This window comes from Schistocerca piceifrons, chromosome 3 (assembly GCF_021461385.2).
Source record: "Schistocerca piceifrons isolate TAMUIC-IGC-003096 chromosome 3, iqSchPice1.1, whole genome shotgun sequence".
Taxonomy (NCBI): domain Eukaryota; kingdom Metazoa; phylum Arthropoda; class Insecta; order Orthoptera; family Acrididae; genus Schistocerca; species Schistocerca piceifrons.
In genome coordinates this window covers 777,686,788-777,712,832 of record NC_060140.1, presented here as the reverse complement: position 1 = coordinate 777,712,832, position 26,045 = coordinate 777,686,788, and the positions used below count along the sequence as shown (strand labels likewise).

Genomic DNA, 26,045 nt, shown 5'->3' with positions numbered 1-26,045 from the left:
TCATCATTGAAGAGATGCTGTTTCACCAATCTTTCAGACATTTACGCCGGCAAGTTTCATGTTACCACTATTAACAAAGTTTCGAAGTTATCAGGGGAGATAGTTGTCCTCGATCATTCTGCATGTTTAAATTATTTATTCGTCATTTATTTAGTAAAAAAAGAACCACAAAGCTGCGTGTACGAATAAAGTTGGTATTTGTCGAACTTGCACGGATGTCTGAGCGTTAGCGCAATTGTACTGGTTGTAAATGGGTAGCCTGCGATCAGTGTTCGGTGACGTAAGTCATCTCACCGAGGCACTACATTGTTTAAATTTAGTTACCAAAGTGTCAATAACTGAAAGTTTCGAAAAGAAATGGTAACAGTAATATATTACCATTAGGTTTCGTTAGTTGTTGGAAATTCTGATGCAATACTACGTACAAATCAATTGTTGTGTTTTAATAACAAATAGTTTCCAAGCAGTAACTGCAATTAGTATTCATTTATCGTGTTTTTTTCTGAATAGGTACAGTAAAAAACACATGGCACTTCACTGGGTAGCCTTTGGGTAGGAAGAAGATACGACGTTTGTACAACGCTTCAGGTGAGTTAGAGACAGTTGAGGTACTACTGGAAGGTTTATTGCGACTATCTAGCACTCTGTTGGGCGTAGTACTGGTTACCTCTGTACGGTTTGATCCGCTCGTACATTAATTATAGATGTGACGTCAGTTAGAACGAATATTATCGTAATAAAAGCTTTTCGTTGAGAATAGTCGAAATCGTAATTTTTGATTGTTTATAACTGGTTTAGATTTAACGTAACAGTCTTCATATTTGATTAAGACAAAAATTCTTACATGCTGTATCATGTTTAGCGCTCAGCTGGAACCCACTATGATGTATTTTATAATTCTCTTCAGTTATATGGACGTTGCGGAAACACCTATGTATAATTTCTTTTCCCCACTATTCTCGAAAGCATACTATATGCTACCTGATCTTTCAATGTACTTTGGACGTAAACGTTTCCACCGTGTTGTTGAAACAGACTGAAATACTGAGCTTCACCCCGTCTTCTAGGCCCAAGAGAGTCAACTGTATTGTTCCCCTTTGGGTAGACGTCTCTAATCACAGCTTGTTTGGATCATTCTGTTCTGCAAATCAGAGGTGTGAGGGCGAGATAATCTGACTCAGATACTTGCCAATCTTCAAAGTATAGGCACAGTCTCATTACACCTTGGACGCCAGGCATTCGAATCTTGCTTTGGCTACGGCTGTATATTTTAACTGTGCTGTTACTCTGTGTATTTGTCAGAAATGTACAGTGCAAATGAATCATACTTAATTGGAATAAGCAAGTAAATTTTAACGTTAACATGAGAAACTCATATCCAAAGATGGCTTATATTTAAATATTGACGTTCCGGCTGACGAGAGTGAAAGACAGGAGAGAGAAATAGTTGGACGAATGGCTCAGCTGAGAGAGAATAGGCCAGAAAATGGTTCAAATGGCTCTGAGCACTATGGGACTTAACATCTGAGGTCATCAGTCCCCTAGACTTAGAACTACTTAAACCTAACTAACCCTAAGGACATCACACACATCCATGCCCGAGGCAGGATTCGAACCTGCGACAGTACCGGTCGCGCGGTTCCAGACTGAAGCGCCTAGAACCGCTCGGCCACAGCGGCCGGCTAATATAGGCCAGAAACAGGGTGCACACTCGTTTCCCATCGCCTTGTATACGCCTACATCAGATGGCAAGGCAAGGCAACAAATCCTCTGGTCCCGACAAGGTCTGTGTCCCACACCTAAAACATCTAGCTTCTTCCACAATCACCTACCTCATCATAATCTACAACCAATGTCCTCCGTAACCTACTTCCCAACCTCCTGGAAAACTACTTAGGTTATCACCTCAACACATAGGAACCTCAGCCTACCCCAAAGTTACGGACCCATGTCACTACTGTGCTTTCTAGGGAAAATACTGGGAGTGTGTCATTCACAGAGTCCTCACCACTGAGCAGCTTCGCTTCTGGCCAGAACACGGCACTATTCACCAATCCATGCGTCTGTTGCAATACACATGCGGGGCGAGAGACAGGAGACACAGTACAGAAGCGTTCTTTCTCGACATCGAGAAAGCGTTTGATAAGTTTGGCATGCCAGCTTAATATAAAAATTATCCCAGATAGATATTCCAGAACACATGATCAGCGTGACTGATTCGTTTCTAGCGGGGAGGCATTACACTGTTAGCAACGGCAGCACGACTAAGAATGCTGAGGCTGGGAACCCTCAGGGCTCGATTCTGGTACCTGTGCTTTACACGCTGTACACCAAAGACGCACTAAAATTGACGGGAGGTGAAACTGCCCTCTTTGCGGATGATATGGTGGTGTATAAAACAGCAGAAACCTAAAATTTCTTGCACAAGAAGTGCAGCAACACTTAAATATCATCATCCAATGATGCAACATCTGGAAGATTCAAATCAAACCATAAAATTAAAATAAATTCAGAAAAGAGTATTGCTGTGATGTTCGCAAGTTAACTACTCCAAGCCGACAAATGTCCGTGGCTGGCAGAGTGACTCCGCAACATACCTGGGCTGCAGCTCGACAGGCTCCTGACATTCGTGATACAAATGAAAAGAGCAAGAAGTAATGGTTGTGCTGCTTTTTTCGAATTGTACCCGCTCCTAAAGTGTGTGGGGTTATCGCTAAACGAAAAACTTGGATTGGATACCGGAGTGTATCCTGCCAACGATTCTGTACGGATCAGACATACGATGAGTGGTACCAACCACAAACCTGAAGAAGCTACAATCATTAGTAAAATCCTCGGCATCATCGCAGTCGCAGACCGGTACACGTCAAACATTCATGTTAGGGACCTGTTAGGTGAACCATCCATCTCCACATACCTACAGATGAAGTCCGAAAATCTTTATGGGAAGGCTTCCACTTCACCCCACCGTCTTATTCAGCCAGGTACAAATTAAAGGAAAGTCCTTAATGCTCGATACATAGTCGTTTCCAGTAGTAGAAAAGGAACAACAAAACTTGAAGTTACGCTGTGACAGAAGGATCATCATCAACAATGTCACATGCCTTCATTCAGTATGGCACTGTGTAAAGATATGGCGTTGATGCAGGGCATCACTCAAGCAACAGTCTATCAGGTAATTTTGGCATTACCTCTCTCCCCTCTGCCCATTAATTTCTGGTATTGAAGTGTCTTCAGCCGGCCGTTGTGGCCGAGCGGTTCTAGGCGCTTCAGTCTGGAAATGCGCGACCGCTTCGGTCGCAGGTTCAAATCGTGTCTCGGGCGTGGATGTGTGTGATGTCCTTAGGTTAGTTAGGTTTAAGTAGTTCTAAGTTCTAAAGGACTGATAACCTCAGATGTTAAGTCCCATAGCGCTCAGAGCCATTTGAACCATTTGAAGTGTCTTCAGCATTTAATATAAAAACCCACTACATGCGGATGGAATGTTAACACACTTGTACCCACAAGTAAACTGGATATGAATGCTCGTTACTGAATAATTAATCGCTTTACGTACGCTATAGAATTTCTAGATGATTCGTGAATAGCATGTGGTCATATTAACGAGTTAACGGGTGACCAGGGTGGCCAAAATTTATTGATTATATGCTACATGAGTAAGACTTGTTGAGGCATGAAGAATACATGAGCACTGTGGGCAGCGATTGGGTGAAGCAGGAAATACCAAAGAAATATTAAAACATTTGTCTGAGCATCAAATGTCGTCCATCGAATAAAATAGAAACTAGACTCACATATGCATCAAATCAGGAGGCAGTCTAAATATGGAACTCTAGGATACTATATTTGGCTTGAACACCACTCCTTTATTTTAAATGTCAAAAGATACAGTCCGCAAAGTAATGAAACGTTGATGATATCCAGGTGAGATTCAAGTCACAGCTTAAGGGATTTACATCAGTGCCTTCTCTCAACGACAGCCCGGAAACATGAGTTTCATTTTGAAAATTTTGCCCATTGGTTGGCACAGTCCTAAAAACTGCAAGGTTTAATACATTCATAGGAAAGAACAGGTACTTCATAGGAAGTTGACAACTTTTCTCTTTGCAGACACCACCGAGTGCCTAGTAACTAAGTGCAACAATCCACACATTTGGAGAGTCCATCTCCAGACAACATCCACGCCGATTGTGCCACCATTACCTTCGTGCAGCCCGCTGGTGACACATTAGAATGTGCTGAAGATATCGATGGCTAAAAGTCAAGGGATTTATGCCCACTCTCTTCCACGACTTCATCTTCAATGGTTGCTGTGTCAGCGGACCCGTCGCTCTTTGCTTTGGATTCTTTTCCTGAAATAAACAGAAATAAATCATCAAAAAATAAAATGTTGTTTTTCTACTACATTTTTCTCTATGCCTGACATATGCATTTGTATTAGTGTACGTTATGTTGTTGCATGTAAGGTGGATCTTTCTAGCAAACACAAGAAAGTGCACAAATAAAATAAAAGTTAAGTACCGGGATTTGCTGTGTGTTTTGACTCGTTCTTACATTTCTTTATGCATGTCAGAATGATCAGTACAAAGAAATACAACCAGAAATTTTAGAATATACAAAACAAGTAACTTAAACACGTCTGGATAGAAGTGTACGGAAGATCACATCATGAAGAACAAAAAGCAGGCAACCTCAAGAGAATTTGGAGTTGCGTAAAGTAGATCTTTCTGGCTGCAAGAGGGGGAGAGAGCCATGGCAGAACAAGTGGTCCGTGGCTTGCGCTGTGCTGCAATCGCAGTCTTAGCAGCGACAACCGGAAATCTCCATTTTGGAGATTACATTGGGATCTTCTGACGTCAGAGCGTAGACTATTGTGAGCATGCCACGTAATGCACTTCTCTTGGTGGCCACGAGGGAGATTTTTAGATGGATGAACATCGTTTACAACTTGTGCATTCCACATTTACATATTGGTTTCGATGGAGTCGTTTACAGAACGCTGCTGATTTTCATGAAGCTTTTCCTGGCCATCCACCTCTGGACGGCTGGTACATAATCATGCAGTTAATGGCTAGGCATCGGAACTGGTTTGTGTTTTCCACTTCACGAAGTGGACTGATGTCTGGGGAAACACTATCTGCCAGATGTTAGCCATTGGCGAATACTGTAGGCCGTAGACATCCAGTAACAATCTACCACGTCTCATTCAATTCCCTGTCGACTTCTTAGGCGTGCACAAACCCGTACCACAAAGGGCATGCGTATTCTGCCGCTGCTCTTGAAGTTCGTGGCTAAGAGACCCATGTACACCCGATTATCTTCCTTAGGATATTATTTCTGGCCTCCACTTTCAACCTCATATTATGGAAAAGCCGTTCTTACTCTCATGCGTAGCATCCACGTTCATATATGGCCAACATGCTGCCTACCAGCAATGAAGTTGCATAAAAAAGGGGATAGATCTGATGCTTACAACTACCGCCCAATCTCACTTCTGACAGCTTTATCCAAAATTCTTGAAAAAGTAATGTATTCAAGAGTAGCATAACATACTCGTATTTGTAAAATGAAGTACTAACAAAATGTCAATTTGGTTTTCAGAAACTCTTTTCAACAGAAAATGCTATATATGCTTTCACTGATCAAATATTAAATGCATTGAATAACCGAACATCACCCATTGGAATATTTTGTGATCTCTCAAAGGCTTTTGATTGTGTGCATCATGAAATTTTTCTAGATAAGCTGAAGTATTGTTGTATGTGTCAGACAGTGCACAAATGGTTTAATTCATACTTAACTGGAAGAATGCAGAAGGTTGAAATTAACAGTATAGATAGTCTGCAAAAACCAGCAGAGTCCTCTAACTGGGGAGGTATCAAGAATGGTGTCCCACAGGGTTCAGTCTCAAGTCCCTTATTGTTCTTAATATATACGAGGTGTGGCTAGAAAAAAACCGGACTAGTACTGGTGAAACAATAAAACGAATGCAATAAGGCTGAAAGTCGCGTGGCCTGTCACGTGACTCTCGCTCTGCCTACTGCTCGAGTTTCATCTGCCTCCTGCACTCAGTCTGCCCGTGGCGTCTGTTTTAAGTAGTTGACGTTTTGTCTGTGCGTCGGAAAATGTTGAGTGTACAGAAAGAACAGCGTGTTAACATCAAATTTTGTTTCAAACTAGGAAAATCTGCAAGTGAAACGTTTGTAATGTTACAACAAGTGTACGGCGATGATTGTTTATCGCGAACACAAGTGTTTGAGTGGTTTAAACGATTTAAAGATGGCCGCGAAGACACCAGTGATGACACTCGCACTGGCAGACCATTGTCAGCAAAAACTGATGCAAACATTGAAAAAATCGGTAAACTTGTTCGACAAGATCGCCGTTTAACAATCAGAGCAGTGTCTGAGTTAACAGGAGTTGACAAGGAAAGTGTTAGGCAGATTCTTCATGAAAGTTTCAACATGAACAAAGTGTGTTCAAAAATGGTTCCAAAGTGTCTGACAATTGAACAGAAGGAACGCCGAAGAATGATTTGTTCTGACATCCTGGAAAACATTGAAAGTGATCCCACCTTCTTACAAAATGTTATTACTTGCGATGAATCGTGGTTTTTTACTTACGATCCCGAAACTAAACGCCAATCGATGCATTGGAAAACTCCTGGTTCTCCACGACAAAAAAAAGCACGAATGTCAAAATCGAAATTCAAGGCAATGATGATTGTTTTTTTTTGACATCAAAGGGATTGTGCACATTGATTGGGTACCAGAGGGACAAACAGTGAATCAGCATTACTACATTAGCGTCCTGGTACCCTACGTGAGCGAGTACGGAGAAAACGGAACGATTTGTGGAGAAAAAAGTCATGGATCCTTCACCAAGACAATGCCCCAGCTCACAGTGCGTTGTCAGTGAAGACGTTTTTGGCAAAACACAACATTCCCATCTTAGATCATCCACCCTACTCACCTGATTTGGCCCCCTGTGACTTTTTTCTTTTCCCTAAAGTCAAGTCAGCTTTGAAAGGAACTAGATTTGAGACTGTTGAAGCAGTAAAAGAAAAAGCGACGAAAGTAATGTATGGACTTACCGAAAATGATCTGCAGCATTGCTATGAACAGTGGAAAATTCGTATGGAGTGGTGTAGAGACCGAGGAGGAGAGTACATTGAAGGAAATAACATGAAAGTGTAAATAATTGTAAATAAATGTTTTTTCCAGCATCAGTCCGGTTTTTTTCTAGCCGCACCTCGTATTAACGACTTGCCACTCTATATTCATGAAGATGCAAAGCTAGTTCTTTTTGCTGATGATAAAAGTATAGTAAGGACACCCAAGAAGCAAGAATCAGCTGAGGAAATTGCAAATTATGTCTTCAGAAAATTATTAAGTGGTTCTCTGTAAATGGACTCTCACTAAAGTTTGAGAAAACACAGTTTATACAATTCTGTACAGTAAATAGCAAACGGAAGTCTGTTGCTAAGGCAGAATACTCAAAATTTGTGGGTGTGTGCATTGATTAGGAATTGAATTTGAAGAAACACATCGATTATCTGCTGAAACGGTTAGGTTCAGCTACTTACACTATTAGGGTTATTGCAAATTTTGAGGATAAATGTATCAGTAAATTAGCCTACTATGCCTATTTTCGTTCACTGCTTTCATATGGTATCATATTTTGGGACACATCGTCATCAAGAGAGAAAGTATTCATTGCACAAAAGCTTGTAATCAGAATAATAGCTGGAGACCACCCAAGATCACCTTGCAGACGTTTACTTAAGGAACTCGGGATATTCACAGTACCTTCACAATATATATATATTGTTATTGTTATTAATGACAAATTTCATAAGTGAATATATATGTATATATATATATATATATATATATATATATGTATATATATTTGAATTGGGATGTGTTATTAATGACAAATTTCATAAGTGAATATATATATATATTCACTTATGAAGTGAATATATATATATATATATATATATATATTCACTTATGAAATTTGTCATTAATACCACATCCCAATTCAAAAATAACAGCGAAATGCATAGCTACAACGCTAAAAGAAAGGAAGATATTCTCTATTATGAATTAAATCTCACTTTGGCACAGAAAGGGGTGAATTATGCTGCCACAAAAATCTTTGGTCATTTGCCAAATGGTATTAAAAGTCTGACAGATAGTCAACAAACATTTATAAGCAAATTAAAAGAATTTCTGAACGCAACTCCTTCTACTCAACAGATGAATTCTTAGATATGAAGTAGTAACTGTAAAACAATAAAAAAACAAAAAGAAGAATTAATTACTTTGTGTAAAGAAAACTCATGTTAAAGTCACACGTTCCACATCATTACGAAATGTCGTGTTCATGATCTATGGAACAAGGATTAATGTATGTATGTATGATTTGTTTCAGACAATAAACGTTTATCTTGCAGTGACAGACTGATTTTACGCTTCCGTGATAGTTTTGCACGTTTGTATTGCTTGGGTTCTGGTATCCTAAATTTTAAATTTCAGTCCTCTGGTGTAATGAATATACCGGATATTTCAGGGTTTTCCCCGATTACAAACATTCGTAATACATAAAATATGACACATGGACATATACATTTTGTCTTGAATTGAATGTGATATATTCAAGGTTATTGTACATGCATACCTACTGTTGTACTGTTGCGTTATTTGTTATAGGATCTATTGATGTCCCCCCATGAACCATCGACCTTGCCATTGGTGGGGAGGCTTGCGTGCCTCAACGATACAGATATGCGTACCGTAGGTGCAACCACAACAGAGCGGTATCTGTTGGGACGCCAGACAAACTTGTGGTTCCTGAAAAGGGGCAGCAGCCTTTTCAGTAGTTGCAGGGGTAACAGTCTGGATGATTGACTGATCTGGCCTTGTAACACTAACCAAAACGGCCTTGCTGTGCTGGTACTGTGAACGGCTGAAAGCAAGGGGAAACTACAGCCGTAATTTTTCCCGAGGGCATGCAGCTTTACTGTATGGTTAAATGATGATGGCGTCCTCTTGGGTAAAATATTCCGGAGGTAAAATAGTCCCCCATTCGGATCTCCGGGCGGGGACTACTCAAGAGGACGTCGTTATCAGGAGAAAGAAAACTACCGTTCTAGGGATCGGAGCGTGGAATGTCAGATCCCTTAATCGGGCAGGTAGGTTAGAAAATTTAAAAAGCGAAAGGGATAGGTTAAAGTTAGATATACTGGGAATTAGTGAAGTTCGGTGGCAGAAGGAACAAGACTTCTGGTCAGGTGAATACAGGGTTATAAATACAAAATCAAATAGGAGTAATGCAGGAGTAGGTTTAATAATGAATAAAAAAAATAGGAGTGCGGTTAAGCTACTACAAACGGCATAGTGAACATATTATAATGGCCAAGATAGACACGAGGCCCACTCCTACTACAGTAGTACAAGTTTATATGCAAACTAGCTCTGCAGATGACGAAGACGTAAGATGAGATAAAAGAAATTATTCAGGTAGTGAAGAGAGACGAAAATTTAATAGTCGTGGGTGACTGGAATTCGAGAGTAGGAAAAGGGAGAGAAGGAAACATAGTAGGTGAATATGGATTCGAGGTAAGAAATGAAAGAGGAAGGCGTCTGGTAGAATTTTGCACAGAGCATAACTTAATCGTAGCTAACACTTGGTTCAAGAATCATAACAGACATTTCCAGGGGCAGATGTGGACCACAATCTATTGGTTATGAACTGTAGTTTAAAACTGAAGAAACTGCAAAATGGTGGGAATTTCAGGAGATGGGACCTGGATAAACGGACTAAACCAGAGGTTGTACAGAGTTTCAGGGAGAGCATAAGGGAGCAATTGACAGGAATGGGGGAAAGAAATACAGTAGAAGAAGAATGGGTAGCTCTGAGGGATGAAGTAGTGAAGGCAGCAGAGGATCAAGTAGGTAAAAAGACGAGGGCTAGTAGAAATCCTTGGGTAACAGAAGACATATTGAATTTAATTGATGAAAGGAGAAAATATAAAAATGCAGTAAATGAAGCAGGCGAAAAGGAATACAAACGTCTCAAAATTGAGATTGCCAGGAAGTGCAAAATGGCTAAGCAGGCATGGCTAGAGGACAAATGTATGGATGTCGAGGCTTATCTCACTAGGGGTAAGATAGATACTGCCTACAGGAAAATTAAAGAGACCTTTGGAGAAAAGAGAGCCACTTGTATGAATATCAAGAGCTCAGATGGAAACCCAGTTCTAAGCAAAGAAGGGAAAGCAGAAAGGTGGAAGGAGTATATACAGGGTCTATACAAGAGCAATGTACTTCAGGACAATATTATGGAAATGAAGAGGATGTAGATGAAGATGAAATGGGAGATACGATACTGCGTGAAGAGTTTGACAGAGCACTGAAACAGTCGAAACAAGCCCCCGGGAGTAGACAACATTCCATTAGAACTACTGACGACCTTGGGAGAGCCAGTCCTGACAAAACTCTACCATCTGGTGAGCAAGATGTACGAGACAGGCGAAATACCCTCAGACTTCAAGAAGAATATAATAATTCCAATCCCAAAGAGAGCAGGTGTTGACAGATGTGAAAATTACCGAACTATCAGTTTAATAAGTCACAGCTGCAAAATGTTAACGCGAATTATTTACAGACGAATGGAAAAACTGGTAGAAGCCGACCTCGGGGAAGATCAGTTTGGATTCCGTAGAAATGTTGGAACACGTGAGGCAATACTGATCCTACGACTTATCTTAGAAGAAAGATTAAGAAAAGGCAAACTTACGTTTCTAGCATTTGTAGACTTAGAGAAAGATTTGGACAATGTTAACTGGAATACCCTCTTTCAAATTCTAAAGGTGGCAGGGGTAAAATAAAGGGAGCGAAAGGCTGTTTACAATTTGTACAGAAGCCAGATGGCAGTTATAAGAGTCGAGGGGCACGAAAGGGAAGCGGTGGTTGGGAAGGGAGTGAGACAGGGTTGTAGCCTCTCCCCGATGTTATTCAATCTGTATATTGAGCAAGCAGTAAAGGAAACAAAAGAAAAATTTGGAGTAGGTATTAAAATCCAGGGAGAAGAAATAAAAACGTTGAGGTTCGCCGATGACATTGTAATTCTGTCAGAGACAGCAAAGGACTAGGAAGAGCAGTTGAACGGAATGGACAGTTTCTTGAAAGGAGGATATAAGATGAACATCAACAAAAGCAAAACAAGGATAATGGAATATAGTCGAATTAAGTCGGGTGATGCTGAGGGCATTAGATTAGGAAATGAGACACTTAAAGTAGTAAAGGAGTTTTGCTATTTGGGGAGCAAAATAACTGATGATGGTCGAAGTAGAGAGGATATAAAATGTAGACTGGCAATGGCAAGGAAAGCGTTTCTGAAGAAGAGAAATTTGTTAACATCGAGTATAGATTTAAGTGTCAGGAAGTCGTTTATGAAGGTATTTGTATGGAGTGTAGCCATGTATGGAAGTGAAACATGGACAATAAATAGTTTAAACAAGAAGAGAATAGAAGCTTTCGAAATGTGGTGCTATAGAAGAATGTTGAAGATTAGGTTGGTAAATCACGTAACTAATGAGGAGGTATTGAATAGGATTGGGGAGAAGAGAAGTTTGTGGCACAACTTGACTAGAAGAAGGGATCGGTTGGTAGGACATGTCCTGAGGCATCAAGGGATCACAAATTTATCATTGGAGGGCAGCGTGGAGGGTAAGAATCGCAGAGGGAGACCAAGAGATGAATACACTAAGCAGATTTAGAAGGATGTAGGTTGAAGCAGGTACTGGGAGATGAAGGAGTTTGCACAGGATAGAGTAGCATAGAGAGCTGCATCAAACCAGTCTCAGGACTGAAGACCACAACAACAACAACTATTGATGTAACAACACCGGGATCGGACACCATACGCAAACGGTGTGTACTCAAATCAGGAGAAATCCAATGTGTCCTCTGATATCACGAGACAGAGTCACCAAAAACAGACCAGAGAAAATTCCATACGGCGTATCATAGACAGCCATCAGATGTTAAAAGCATCAAGGTATGGTTTGCGAAGTTCAAGCGCCTGTGATCTCCCTATCATTGGCAGGCCTTCACCCAGTACGCAGCCAGTTCAGACAGTGAGAGATGCCTTTGTGAGTCGTCCCAAGAAGGCAGTTCGCAGAAACTCACGTGAGTTGCAGATTCCGAAGACATCAGTGCACGGCATCGTACATAAATAAATTATTTTTCGTGGGTACAAAGTTCAGATCATGCAGCCCCTCCAACGATCGGATAAAAGAGCTCGTTTTGACTTTGCTGTTGCGATGCTGGCTGAGACTGAGGAAGATTATGACTATCTGAAGCACGTCCTTTTCTGAGATTAGATCACATTTCATTTGAACGGTGTTATCTACTGATACAGTACTATGATCTGGGGGTCCGAGAATTCCCACATTGTGTTTGAGATAGTCAGAGACCACCCTAAGCTGGAAGTATGGTGCAGTAGTATGCAAAACAAAATCACAGGATCTTTTTTCTTCAGTGAAACGCCATTCACAGCCAATACTTATCTTGATGTATTGCAGTTATTTTTTGTACCACAGATTCAGGACATTGCCGTCTTACTTTTCCAACAAGGTGGTGCGGCACGTCATTGGGGGTTGGATTTTCATACCTATTTGGATACATCATTTCTTGGAACATGGATCGGGTGTGGAGGTCCTGTCAATTGGTCTCCGCGTTCACCGAACGTGACACCACTGGATTTCTTCTTTTGGGGTTAAGACAAGCACCAAACACCAGTGAATGACAGCAGAAGCACTCTCGTGGTTATTCCGCTCACTCTAACCGCAAATTTGTACGTCAATCTTGTAGTGCGACGTGTTGCGGTGACATTCACGAACAGCAATCCAGGGGGTGTTTTCCAACTGGATAACACTCACCAACATACCGCTGTTCTAACCCAAATTGCTCTACAGAGTGTCATGTTGCCTTGGCCGTCTCGATCACCAGATCTGCCTCCAATCAAGTACATATGGGACATCGTCGAACGACAACTCCAGTGTCATTCTCAAACAGTATTAACCGTGCCTGTATTGACAGACGAAGTGCAACAGACATGGAACTCCATACCACAAACTGACATCCGCCGCTAGTACAACGTTTCTTAAATGAACTCAGGACTAATTATGCAGTCCCCAATAATCTCACACCAACCATGTGCCCTCTGCTAAGGGTTACACTGATTATAAATTTACCAGCGTTTCATATTTGCAATGACATATCTCGTGTGTCCTTGCAATGGTAATCACTTAAATATGGTTACCTAGACGTATTCCCGAAATTTCATTACTCTGCAATAACTGTTTTTTGGTGCTGACATTTCTTTCCGTCGTTGTGTATTTTCCAGTAGCTGTTGTTCATAATCTACATCTACATCTACATCCATACTCCGCAAGCCACCTGACGGTGTGTGGCGGAGGGTACCCTGAGTACCTCTATCGGTTCTTCTTTCTATTCCAGTCTCGTATTGTTCGTGGAAAAAAGGATTGTCGGTATGCTTCTGTATGGGCTCTAATCTCTCTGATTTTATCCTCATGGTCTCTTCGCGAGATATACGTAGGAGGGAGCAATATACTACTTGACTCTTCGGTTAAGGTATGTTCTCGAAACTTTAACAAAAGCCCGTACCGAGCTACTGAGCGTCTCTCCCGCAGAGTCTTCCACTCCGTTGGATCTTCTCTATCTCTCCTATCAACCCTATCTGGTACGGATCCCACACTGCTGAGCAGTATTCAAGCAGTATAATCCACTTGTTACTCTCAATCCAGCGTTTTCTGCATTTTGTGCGCAAAATGGATCCATCCTTATCATGTGTCTTTTCACCAGCAATTTAACAGGCGAAATTGCACAAGATACATGTAATTTTGCCACATGGTTCTAATATTACATCGTCAAAGGGTTATATTTACCGATGAAAGAAGCTTTAAGGAACACAGCAATAGAAAAGCTGAATATAAGAAATACGAATTATTCGGAGTTTAGAGTCCTTATTGGCTCATGGAAGCTGAATATAAGAGGCAGCAGAGGCTGAAAGTTTGGTGCGAGATTATTGGGGACTGCATAACTACTCCTTAATTCATTTAAGAAACTGTAACAGGTAAAAGATACGCACAGTATCGTACCGAAATGCTCCTAGCTCTTCTACGGAAGTGCTACATCAAACGCGTAGAGGTATACGGTAGGAATAGAATAAGCGCCTAGATCACTACAAGCTCCCACCTACCTCTCTCCTGATCGTTGGATTGGACGTAAAGACGTTCTCCTGATTTGTTGCCACCCGACTTTTTTTTCTCTGGGATAGACTCAAAGATGAATCCCAAACTCAAGTTCCGACGAAACAAGAGGATTTAAAACATCGCATTGTTGTATCGTGGGCAACGGCATCGAAACAACCTGTTCAGTCTGTATGCAAGTCCATCATCAGCTCCAGCAAGTGCAATTGACGGTTGACATTTTGAACACTTGATTATGCAAACGGAGCATTATGAACGTGTTTGAGTTTGCGTTTTTGCTGATGTAATTTTACAAGTTTGTCTGTAGAAATTAAACACATTTTAGCTTCATTGTACAAACGAAATTATCGTTTAACGTTTTTACACCTCTTTTACCCGTTTTACAAATCCATTCAGTTCTTGTCATTTGCCAATCTTTCAAAATCCCGGCAAAAAGCAGAACTCTTTACCGTAGTTAACAGGTGAATCATCATTCGATGCCTATTCATTTACCTAATATCTTGTTTTGATCCGACCACATGTAGCCAAGTGTGATTAGTATTAATTTTAAGTCTGAATTTGTAATTAGATCCTCTTAGCTGCATTAGACTAGAAAGCCACATTGGCTGGACGTGACAGTTCCGTACGTAACACCAACTTCCGCAATAGATAGCAATTTGTTCGATGTTCACAATAGACACATCCGAAGTTTCAAAAATTTTTATTCTATTTATATGGCATGTAAAAAGTGAACGCTGTTTAAGTCTTCTCTTTAAGATCTACGATATTAGCAGCAAAACTTAGTGTAGTTTCAAGTGAAAAAGCTGATACCATATCTCTGTAATGAATAAAGCTAACATAAGAGACTACTCATAGTTTAATGAAGGCTGAAAAAAAGAATCATTGTACCATAAACGGATGCGTGGACAATACAAGTAAACGCCTTAAATGACCCGCCTTGTATGGGTACCCAACACTGATCTTAACTGGCACTATAAATGTGACAATGCTGCAGTTGCTTCCAGTTCAAGGTGATAGCATAATTTCCAGCTCTGAGCAACGGAGAGTTTTGCATTAGATGTTGTACATGATTGAAAATTAGGCGAGGAAACTATTGGTTATTCGTGTACTTGTTAAACAATCAAGACTTCCCACATGATCATCTGCATCCTCGGTTTCAAAGTTTCCTTGAAAGTTTTTGCGAAACCTTAGCCAACATTGAGCGCTTCGAATTTATCTGGGATCTCAGTGTAATAACCCACTCGCTCTATTTGGAGAAATAACATAAATTTTTTTAGGGAAACGAAGATTCTTTTAGTCACAGTAATGTAAAATTGCTTAATTTCAGCTTCACTAGTAGATGATAAAGGCTTACAGTGTTTAAAATCGTATTATTTGTGTTTCCAGGTAACGATCACATATGTATATAATGTTATGGCGAAAGCGAACCAAAGATTGCCCTTTATTGACAGAAGTTTAGAAAATGCCGCAGGTCTGCTAAAGAGACTGTCTACACTACTCTTGTCCGTCCTCATCTGGAATATTGCTGCGCGGTGTGGAATCAGCATCAGATAGTATTAACAGAAGACAGCGAAAAAGTTCAAAGGAGGGCTGCTCGTTTTGTATTATCGTGAAATAGTGGGGAGACTGCCACGGATGTGATGCCCATCATTAAAACAAAGTTGTTTTTGCTTGCAGCAAGATCTCATAAACTTTCAGTAACCAAGTTCATCCTCCGAATGTGAAAACATTTTTGGCGCCCATATGCATAACGAGAAATATTCATTTTAATAAAATGAGAGAAATGACAGAGGGATAGAAAAACAATTAAAATCGCTCAAAAGAGGAAAGGCCGCTGGACCTGATGGGATACCAGTTCGATTTTACACAGTAAATGGTTCAAATGGCTCTGAGCACTATGGGAATTAACATCTGAGGTCATCAGTCCCCTATAACTCAGAAGTACCTAAACCTAACTAACCTAAGGACATCACACACATCCATGCCCGAGGCAGGATTCGAACCTGCGACCGTAGCGGTCGCGCGGCGTCTAGAACCACTCGGCCACACCGGCCGGCGTACACAGAGTACGCGAAGGAACTTCCCTCCTTCCTGTAGCGGCGTACCGTAGGTCTCTAGAAGAGCGTAGCGTTCCAAAAGATTAGAAAAGGGCACAGGTCATCCCCGTTTCCAAGAAGCGACGTCGAACAGATGTGCAAAACTATAGAGCTATATCTCTAACGTCGATCAGTTGTAGAATTTTGGAACACGTATTATGTTAGAGTATAATGACTTTTCTGGAGACAAGAAATCTACTCTGTAGGAATCAGCATGGGTTTCGAAAAAGACGATCGTGTGAAACCCAGCTCGCGCTATTCGTCCACGAGACTCAGAGGGCCATAGACACGGGTTCACAGGTAGATGCCGTTTTTGTTGACTTCCGCAAGGCGTTCGATACAGTTCCCCACAGTCGTTTAATGAACAAAGTAAGAGCATATGAACTATCAGTCCAATTGTGTGATTGGATTGAAGAGTTCCTAGATAACAAGTCAGCATGTCCTTCTCAATGGAGAGAAGTCTTCCGAAGTAAGAGTGATTTCATGTGTGCCGCAGGGGAGTGTCGTAGGACCGTCGCTATTCACAACATATATAAATGACATTGTGGATAACATCGGAAGTTCACTGAGGCTATTTGTGGATGATGCTGTAGTATATCGAGAGGTTGTAACAACGGAAAATTGTACTGAAATGCAGGAGGATCTGCAACGAATTGACACATGGTGAATGGAATGGCAATTGAATCTCAATGCAGACAAGTGCAATGTGCTGCGAATACATAGAAAGAACGATCCTTTAAGCTACAATATAGCAGCTCAGCAACTGGAAGCAGTTAACCCCATATATTATGTGGGAGCAGGCATTAGGATTGATTTAAAATGGAATGACCATATAAAATTAATCGTCGGGAAAGCAGATGCCAGACTGAGATTCATTGGAAGAATCCTAAGGAAATGCAGTCCGAAAACAAAGGAAAGACATGATAGCAAATGTAGTTACAATACACGGAATAAATGAATGGATTACTTACAGACTATCCGCATTGGAAACGAATGAAGGTGGCGAAATGGTAAGATTCTGTACTCGCATTCAGTTAGTTAGTCAGTTAGGTAGTTAGTTTCATGTCCCAAGCATTATTTGTATGATTAATTACAGTGATGTGGAACGAGACATTTTACATTCACATTAAACATTCGTATGTAAATATAACTATATGATGACCATTTAGAAGCGTGATTCATTTCTTATCATTTTGATTTTATTTTTCAAAATGCAGTTCTGAATTAGTTATTCATACTCACCATCTTTTACACACTACAAAAATTGAAATTCCTCTACGGAATAGAAGAAATTTGAAGGAGAACTTTTTGTCTTTGTTTTCAAATTTAACCTTACTGTCGGATATTTTATATCAGTGGGTAAGTGATCCAAAATTTAGTGGCACCATTGTGATACCCTGGAATGAGATTTTCACTCTGCAGCGGAGTGTGCTCTGATATGAAACTTCCTGGCAGATTAAAACTGTGTGCCAGACCGAGACTCGAACTCGGGACCTTTCCTTCCGCGTGCAAGTTCTCTACCAACTGAGCTACCCAAACAAGACTCAGTCCCCGTCCTCATAGCCTTACTTCTGCCAGTACTTTGTGTCCTACCTTCCAAACTTTACAGGAGCTCTCCTGCGAACCTTGCAGAACTAGCACTCCTGAAAGAAAGGATATTGCGGAGACATGGCTTAGCCACAGCCTAGGGGATGTTTCCAGAATGAGATTTTCACTCTGCAGCGGAGTGTGCGCTGATATGAAGGTAGGAGACGAGGTACTGGCAGAAGTAAGGCTGTGAGGACGGGGTCTGAGTCGTGCTTGGGTATCTCAGTTGGTAGAGCACTTGCCCGCGAAAGGCAAAGGTCCCGAGTTCGAGTCTCGGTTCGGCACACAGTTTTAATCTGCCAGGAAGTTTCATATCAGCGCACACTCCGCTGCAGAGTGAAAATCTCATTCTGGAAACATTCCCTAGGCTGTGGCCAAGCCATGTCTCTGCAATATCCTTTCTTTCAGGAGTGCTAGTTCTGCAAGGTTCGCAGGAGAGCTTCTGTAAAGTTTTGAAGGTAGGAGACGAGGTACTGGCAGAAGTAAGGCTGTGAGGACGGGGCGTGAGTCGTGCTTGGGTAGCTCAGTTGGTAGAGCACTTGTCCGGGAAAGGAAAAGTTCCCGAGTTCGAGTCTCGGTCCGGCACACAGTTTTAATCTGCCAGGAAGTTTCATTGTGATACCATTTTTGTGCTAAATGGTTCAAATGGCTCTGAGCACTATGGGGCTTAACATCTGTGGTCATTAGTCCCCTAGAACTTAGAACTACTTAAACCTAACTAACCTAAGGACATCACACACATCCATGCCCGAGGCAGGATTCGAACCTGCGACCGTAGCAGTCGCGCGGTTCCGGACTGCGCGCCTAGAACCGCTAGACCACCGCGGCCGGCTTTTGTGCTAAAGACATACTTAATGTGTAATAATGAATGTCATTTTATTTTCTTGTAATTATGTAAACCATTTTTCCTTTTGGACTGTGGTGGGTTAATTATGTAAAAAACTTCATGGCGAAATGAATATACTCTGAAGCAGTAGTCGAAATGATTAACTGTTTAGACAAACGTCTAGACAACGATCGTGGATGAGCTCGGCACATTATTCTCACAATACGTAAGACAGCGATCCAAATTCCTATCCCCCACAAATTCCTGCCCCCATAGATTTAGATTTTCCGCTATTTCCCTAATTCAGTGTTGGAATGGTTTCTCTGGAAAAGTTGCAATCGATTTTCTTCCCTTTTCTTCACCAGTCCGAATTTGTACTCCATCTGTAATGACATCGTAAGCTTCTTTCTTTTGCCATATTGGAAAGCAAGGGTGCAGTCTTGTTGTGAACTCAGCTATGAAGTCGAAAGTACTACCTTTTCCTGTGTACCCTTCATCAGAATGAACATTAGTTATCTTAAATTACTGTGAAGTGCGAGGCTCAAGTTTGCTCTTGCCACAATCTAAAATTGAGGTAGCCTGCCAGAAAATATAGGCACTAAAGTCGTGCAGACTGCCTACATCTTCACTTGCAGGTGGCCCAATGGACGCCCACGGAAGATGACTACATACACTGAAGCGCCAAAGAAACTGGTATAGGCATGTGTATTCAAATACAGAGATATGTAAACAGGCAGAATACGGCGCTGTGGTTGGCAATGCCTATATAGGACAACAAGTGTTGCCGCAGTTGTTAGATCTGTTACTACTGCTACGATGGTATGTTAAGAGTTTCAACGTGGTGTTGTAATCGGCGCACTAGTTATGTGACACAACATCCCGAGGTAGTGATGAAGTAGGGATTTTCCCATACGACCATTTCATGAGTGTACTGTGAATATCAGGAATCCGGTCAAACGCCAAATTTCCGACATCGTTGCGCCCGGAAAAATATCCTGCAAGAACAGGACCAACGACAACTGAAGAGAATCGTTCAACGTGACAGAAGTGCCACCCTTACGCAAATTGCTGCAGATTTCAATGCTGAGCCATCAACAAGTGTCAGCGTGCGAACCATTCAACGAAACTCACCGGCTGGGGATTTCGGAGCCGAAGGCCCAGTCGTGTACCCTCGATGACTGCACGACACAAAGTTTTATGCCTTGCCTGGGCCCATAAAAACCGACATTGGACTGTTGATGACTGGAAACATGTTGCCTGATCAGACGAGTCTCGTTTCAGTTGTATCGAGCTGATGGACATGTGCGGGTGTGGAGACAACCTCATGAATCCATGGACCCTGCATGTCAGCAGGGGACTGTTCAAGCTGGTGGAGGCTCTGTAATGATGTGGGACGTGTGCAGTTGGAGTGATGTGAGACCCCTGGTACTTTTAGATACGACTTTGACAGGTGACATGTACGAAAGCATCCTGTCTGATCACCTGCATCCATTTATTTCCATTGTGCATTCCGACGGACTTGGGCAATTACAGCAGGATAATGAGACACGCCAGACGTCCAGAATTGCTAATTGCTACAGAGGGTCTCCAGGAACACCCTTCTGAGTTTAAACACTTCCACTGGCTACCAAACTCCCCAGACATGAACCTTACTGAGCATGTCTGGGATGCCTTACAACGTGCTGTTCAGAAGAGAACTCCACTCCCTCTGACTCTTACGGATTTATGCACAGCCCTGCAGGATTCATGGTGTCAGTTCCCTCCAGCTCTACTTCCCATGTAAGTCGAGTGCATGCTACGTCGTGCTGCGGCTGTTCTGCGTGCTCGCGGGGGGCCCTACACCATATTAGGCAGGTGTACAATTTCTTTGGCTCTTCAGTGTATGTTAGTCCCCCGCACAGAGAGTGCGTCTAACTGAGATGTAGACTGACCTTGCGGTACAGGCACTTGCTAGAGGGTTAATAACGTGACTAAAGGATTACTAGCGTGAATTCCGTTTGTGATGAACGACTATGAACTGACAGAACTTCTTTTTATAACGACTGGAACACCATTCCATGTAGACTTTCACGGCCGGCGTCTTCATCAGTAAACACTTTCGGGCTAAGTTGCCGTGGTCGATCTGTAGAACTTCTTCTCCCTGACGTTTCGTTCTCAACTACGGAGAACATCTTCCGGGGTGAGTCAACGACTGGCTGCTAGGAGCTGGGGCCGCCACTTATATGGATATCGTAGAGAGCGCCACCGCACGTCACGTGGCGTCGATGTGCAGCTATCTCTGGCTATCGTCTGTTCTCTCGATTGCAGGCAATCGATTGTCACGTGATTGCTGCAACGTCGACCGCCATATCTTATCCAATTTTAATCCATCTTCTTTACGATTAAAATTGTATTGATGTTTGTGGATTTCAATTGCCTCTCTATACATACGTGTATAATAGTGTGACGTCCTCGCTAGCACGCTTGTTTCACAAAAGAAACTGTCGCTTGGGACATATCGACAAATCGGCTGTAGCGGAACATGTTTTTAAGGATGGAGATCACGAAATGAAATTTGGTGAAACAAGCGTGCTAGCGAGGACGTCACATTATTATACACGTATGTATAGAGAGGCAATTGAACTCCACAAACATCAATACAATTTTAATCGTAAAGAAGAAGGATTAAAATTGGATAAGATATGGCGGTCGACGTTGCATCAATCATGTGACAATAGATTGCCTGAAATCGAGAGAACAGACGATAGCCAGAGATAGCTGCACATCGACGCCACGTGACGTGCGGTGGCGCCCTCTACGATATCCATATAAGCGGCGGCCCCAGCTCCTAGCAGCCAGTCGTTGACTCACCTCGGAAGATGTTCTCCGTAGTTGAGAACGAAACGTCAGGGAGAAGAAGTTCTACAGATCGACCACGGCAACTTAGCCCGGAAGTGTTTACTGATGGTGACTGGAACACCCTTTCTGCACTTGATTTTTGGAATTCTTCAGAAATATTATCGTTTTGTTTTGGTCGACCCAGAAGCATATAGTGATCTGTTGTATTGGTGGATTATTTTTAACATTACAAAAGACATCACGTCCTTCAACAATTAACTTCAAGATGTCGGCATATTTCTTCCACTTCACCCACATAAATTTATCCAACAAAATAACACGATGAATTGATGCATTATACCCAGCAAATCCGAATTCGGAACACATTGGTCGAAATACTCCGACAAACTTGCCAACGACAAGTATGTTGTATTAACTGCGTGTCTACCTCTCACGTGCGTCATAGTTGCGGTGGAACGAACTCCTCCACCACAAACACGAAAGCTTGCAGGCGCGAGCATTCACTCACCTGAGGGGCAAGTGTTCCACGGCTGCTCCTCGGCTGTGGTGAACACGGCGTAGGCGACGTACCCAGCTGCTGACAGCGCCGCCGACAGGTAGAACACCGCGTTCCAAGCAGACCGCTTTTGCTGCAGGCATACAAAACACAAACGTACAAATAAAAACGGCCAAGTCGCAGCTATTCGTATAGGTCGACGAAGCGAAGTGTAATGAGGGCCGTATTATACAGTATCATTTCTAACTAATTTATCTTTTTCCTCGGTCGATTGAGAAATGCGACACTAAATTTATACTTTTAATGTCCAAAATGATTGTTTCTTGGGAGAAGGACCACAGAATAAAAAGTAAGCGCTGCCCTCAACATACCGAACCTCTGTTCGAAATGGAGAGTTATTTTTCCGCCGGCCGCGGTGGCCGAGCGGTTCGAGGCGCTTCAACCCGGAACCGCGCGACTGCTACAGTCGCAGGTTCGAATCCTACCTCTGGCATGGATGTGTGTGATGTACTTAGGTTAGTTAGGTTTAAGTAGTTCTAAGTTCTAGGGGACTGATGACCTCCGCTGTTAAGTCCCATAATGCTCAGAGCCATTTCATCCATTTTTTGAACCAGTTATTTTTCCAATCAGATACACCCCGTCGGATGGGCTATAGCTCTGGGCAGTAGAACGAATATTTTTTCGAGTGTATCAAATGATTGAGCATCAAAGTAAAGGTCTTCTTACTTTTCTGAAGTCTGATCTATCTATTTCTTTACCAATAACAATTGTTAAAATTTATCCTCTGTTTTTCAACACACATGACATGGCTTGTATTCAAAACTTTCTTATGGGCCATTAAAATTGCTACATCAAGAAGAAATGCAGATGATAAATGGGTATTCATTGGACAAATATATTATACTAGAACTGACATGTGATTATTTTTTCATGCAATTTGGGTCCATAGACCCTGAGAAATCAGTACCTAGAACAACCACCTCTGCCCGTAATAACGGCCTTGAAACGCCTGGGCATTGAGTCAACCAGAGCTTGGATGGCGTGTACAGGTACAGCTGCTCATGCAGCTTGAACACGATACCACAGTTCATCAAGAGTAGTGACGAGTATTGTGACGAGCCAGTTGCTCGGCCACCATTGACCAGACGTTTTCAGTTGGTGAGAGATCTGGAGAATGTGCTGGCCAGGGCAGCAGTCGAACATTTTCTGTATACAGAAAGGCGCGTACAGGACGTGCAACATGCGGTCGTGCATTATCCTGCTGAAATGTAGGGTTTCGCAGGGATCGAATGAAGGGCAGAGCCACAGGTCGTAACACATCTGAAATGTAACGTCCACTGTTCAAAGTGCCGTCGGTGCGAACAAGAGGTGACCGAGACGTGTAACCAGTGGCACCCCATACCATCACGCCAGGTGATACGCCAGTATGGCGATACGAATACACGCTTCCAATGTGTGTTCACCGCGATGTCGCCAAAGACGGATGCGACCATTGTGATGCTGTAAACACAAGCTGGATTCAGCCGAAAAAATGACGTTTTGCCACTCTTGCACCCAGGTTCGTCGTTGAGTACACCATCGCAGGCGCTCCTGTCTGTGATGCAGCGTCAAGGGTAACCGTAGCCATGGTCTCCGAGCTGATAGTCCATGCTACTGCAAACGTCGTCGAACTGTTCGTGCAGATGGTTGTTGTCTTGCAAACGTCCCCATCTGTTGACTCAGGGATCGAGACGTGGCTGCACGATCCGTTACAGCCATGCGGATAAGATGCCTGTCATCTCGACTGCTAGTGATACGAGGCCGTTGGGATCCAACACGGCGTTCCGTATTACCCTCCTGAACCCACCGATTCCATATTCTGCTAACAGTCATTGGATCTCGACGAGCGCGAGCAGCAATGTCGCGATACGATAAACCGCAATCGCGATAGGCTACAATCCGACCTTTATCAAAGTCGGAAACGTGATGGTGCGCATTTCTCCTCCTTACACGAGGCATCACAACAACTTTTCACCAGGCAACGCTGGTCAACTGCTGTTTGTGTATGAGAAATCGGTTGGAAACATTCCTCATTTCAGCACGTTGTAGGTGTCGCCACCGGCACCACTCTTGTGTGAATGCTCTGAAAAGCTAATCATTTGCATATCACAGAATCTTCTTCCTGTCGGTTAAATTTCATCTTCGTGGTGTAGCAATTTTAATGGCCGGTAGTGTACATACAGATGGGTTTTCAAAGGGAAATACTTTCTAATAATCAAAATAAAATGTGCAAGAAAATTAAAGATGCACGTCTTCGATACCATGTCATTTTTCTCAGTGCGACGAAGAGGTTCGAAATTTGTCTCGAACTTGCCTACAGCGTCCCTCTGTAATGGCGCACAACCGTGACGCCCTGCGACGCCACCCTAGGGTTCGGCAATGCTTCAAACAGCGAGGTGTCGCACGTGCAGGAAAAGGTACGAGCTCAGATATTCGTGTGAGATGTAGTGTGGGCCAATGATGTCACATTGGCACCATATTTCATCACAACTCTGCCCAGCTCCACTGTCGACGTTTCACAACATGGGAAGGTCGTCACACGTACGGAGGGTCAGAAAGGCGTCGCCCAGCATTGAAATCACAGTTTTCGTTATGGATGACAGAAAAAAACATTTCGGAAACTCCTCCGTTCTGAACTGATAGAACCCCCTCCCCTCCCCCTTCCACATGAAACACTTCCCCAAGGGCAACACATGGCTGCAAAGTCTTCAATGTGATTTCACCTCCTTGGAGTATACTGTGATCACAATTGTTGGTGTGGTGCACAGGGTGGAAACACTAGAATCCGGTCAAAACTATTTAACGAAATTTGATGGCGGCCCGAACCAGAAAAGGGTGTTATGCCTTTTCACCCCTTCTTTCGGGCCACCGTGTGGCATGTGCACAGCAGGGGGGGTGGGGGGGGGGGGAGGGTGACGTTGCAACGTTGATACACACCTGAATGAAATGGCTAAGTTCGGCACCATCCTCATGGCCGCCTCCGCATCTTTCTTGGGCACTTTAAAACAGTCACTATATAGAGACACCCGTCCACTGTTCTCTACCACCCCTCAGGGCGGGTGACTGTCTCGACACTACGCCTGCTGCCCACGTGTGAAATCTGCAGAGTGTTAAAAGAGTTGCGGAGGATGGGTATCCCTGTGAAGAGACATTTCTAAAGCACCTGACGTAGGTGCGTAGATGGCACTCAGGGCGTTGCCGAACAGTGGACTCTTTGACCGACACTTTTGTCATTTTATTGAGTGTGTGCCAGTAATCAATTTCCCCCCTATCCCCCTACCCCCCCCCCACCTCTTCTGCGCTCACGTCACAGGTGGGAGCCAAAGGGAAGATGAGAAAGTAACTCAGTAACTCCCTTTTCTGCCTCGGGTCGCATTCAAATTTGGTCGAATTGTTCTAAACAGTCCTTTCAGTCCTGTATTCCAGAACAAAAAAATCGGACCTGCGACACTCAAAAGGTGGGAGATCACGTCCAGAGGCGTTGTATTCAGGTGATGGTCTCAGAGAAAGGCTGCATATTCGTAAGATTAAGGTAAAGGCTAAGTAAAGGCATTGGCGCCTAATATATCGTTAATTCTTCGCAGAAAAGTTCAGCTCCCCCACAAGTACAGTCATTTCCATTTAGTAGAAAAAAAACAGTATCTTCAAATATTGCGAAAACAATAAGCAATGAATATTCATTGACACTGGCTCTTGTTGATTGCAGGCAATTACAATAATCCTTCTCATTCCAGTAATGCTTTCAACAACTAATCGCTAACGGTCCAGTGTCATAGACCAGATATTGCTCGAATGGTATTGCACGGATCTCCAACAAAAGTCTGATCTGAAAGACTTAAATTTGAGTGTTCCCAAAAG

At 42.6% G+C, this 26,045-nt stretch overlaps 1 protein-coding gene across 1 annotated transcript in view; it reads right to left on the bottom strand.

The window, feature by feature from the left end:
* Positions 1–3,968: 3,968 nt before the first annotated feature.
* The window catches only part of LOC124789054 (sialin-like), a 178,683-nt gene continuing 156,606 nt past the window's right edge, over positions 3,969–26,045 (bottom strand). Inside the window, exons 9-10 of the mRNA XM_047256345.1 lie at positions 22,161–22,281; positions 3,969–4,352 (exon numbers count right to left, since the gene is read on the bottom strand). Of these exons, the coding sequence (XP_047112301.1) occupies positions 4,255–4,352; positions 22,161–22,281 (219 nt within the window). The 3' untranslated portion in view covers positions 3,969–4,254. The remainder of the gene's footprint in view (positions 4,353–22,160; positions 22,282–26,045) is intronic.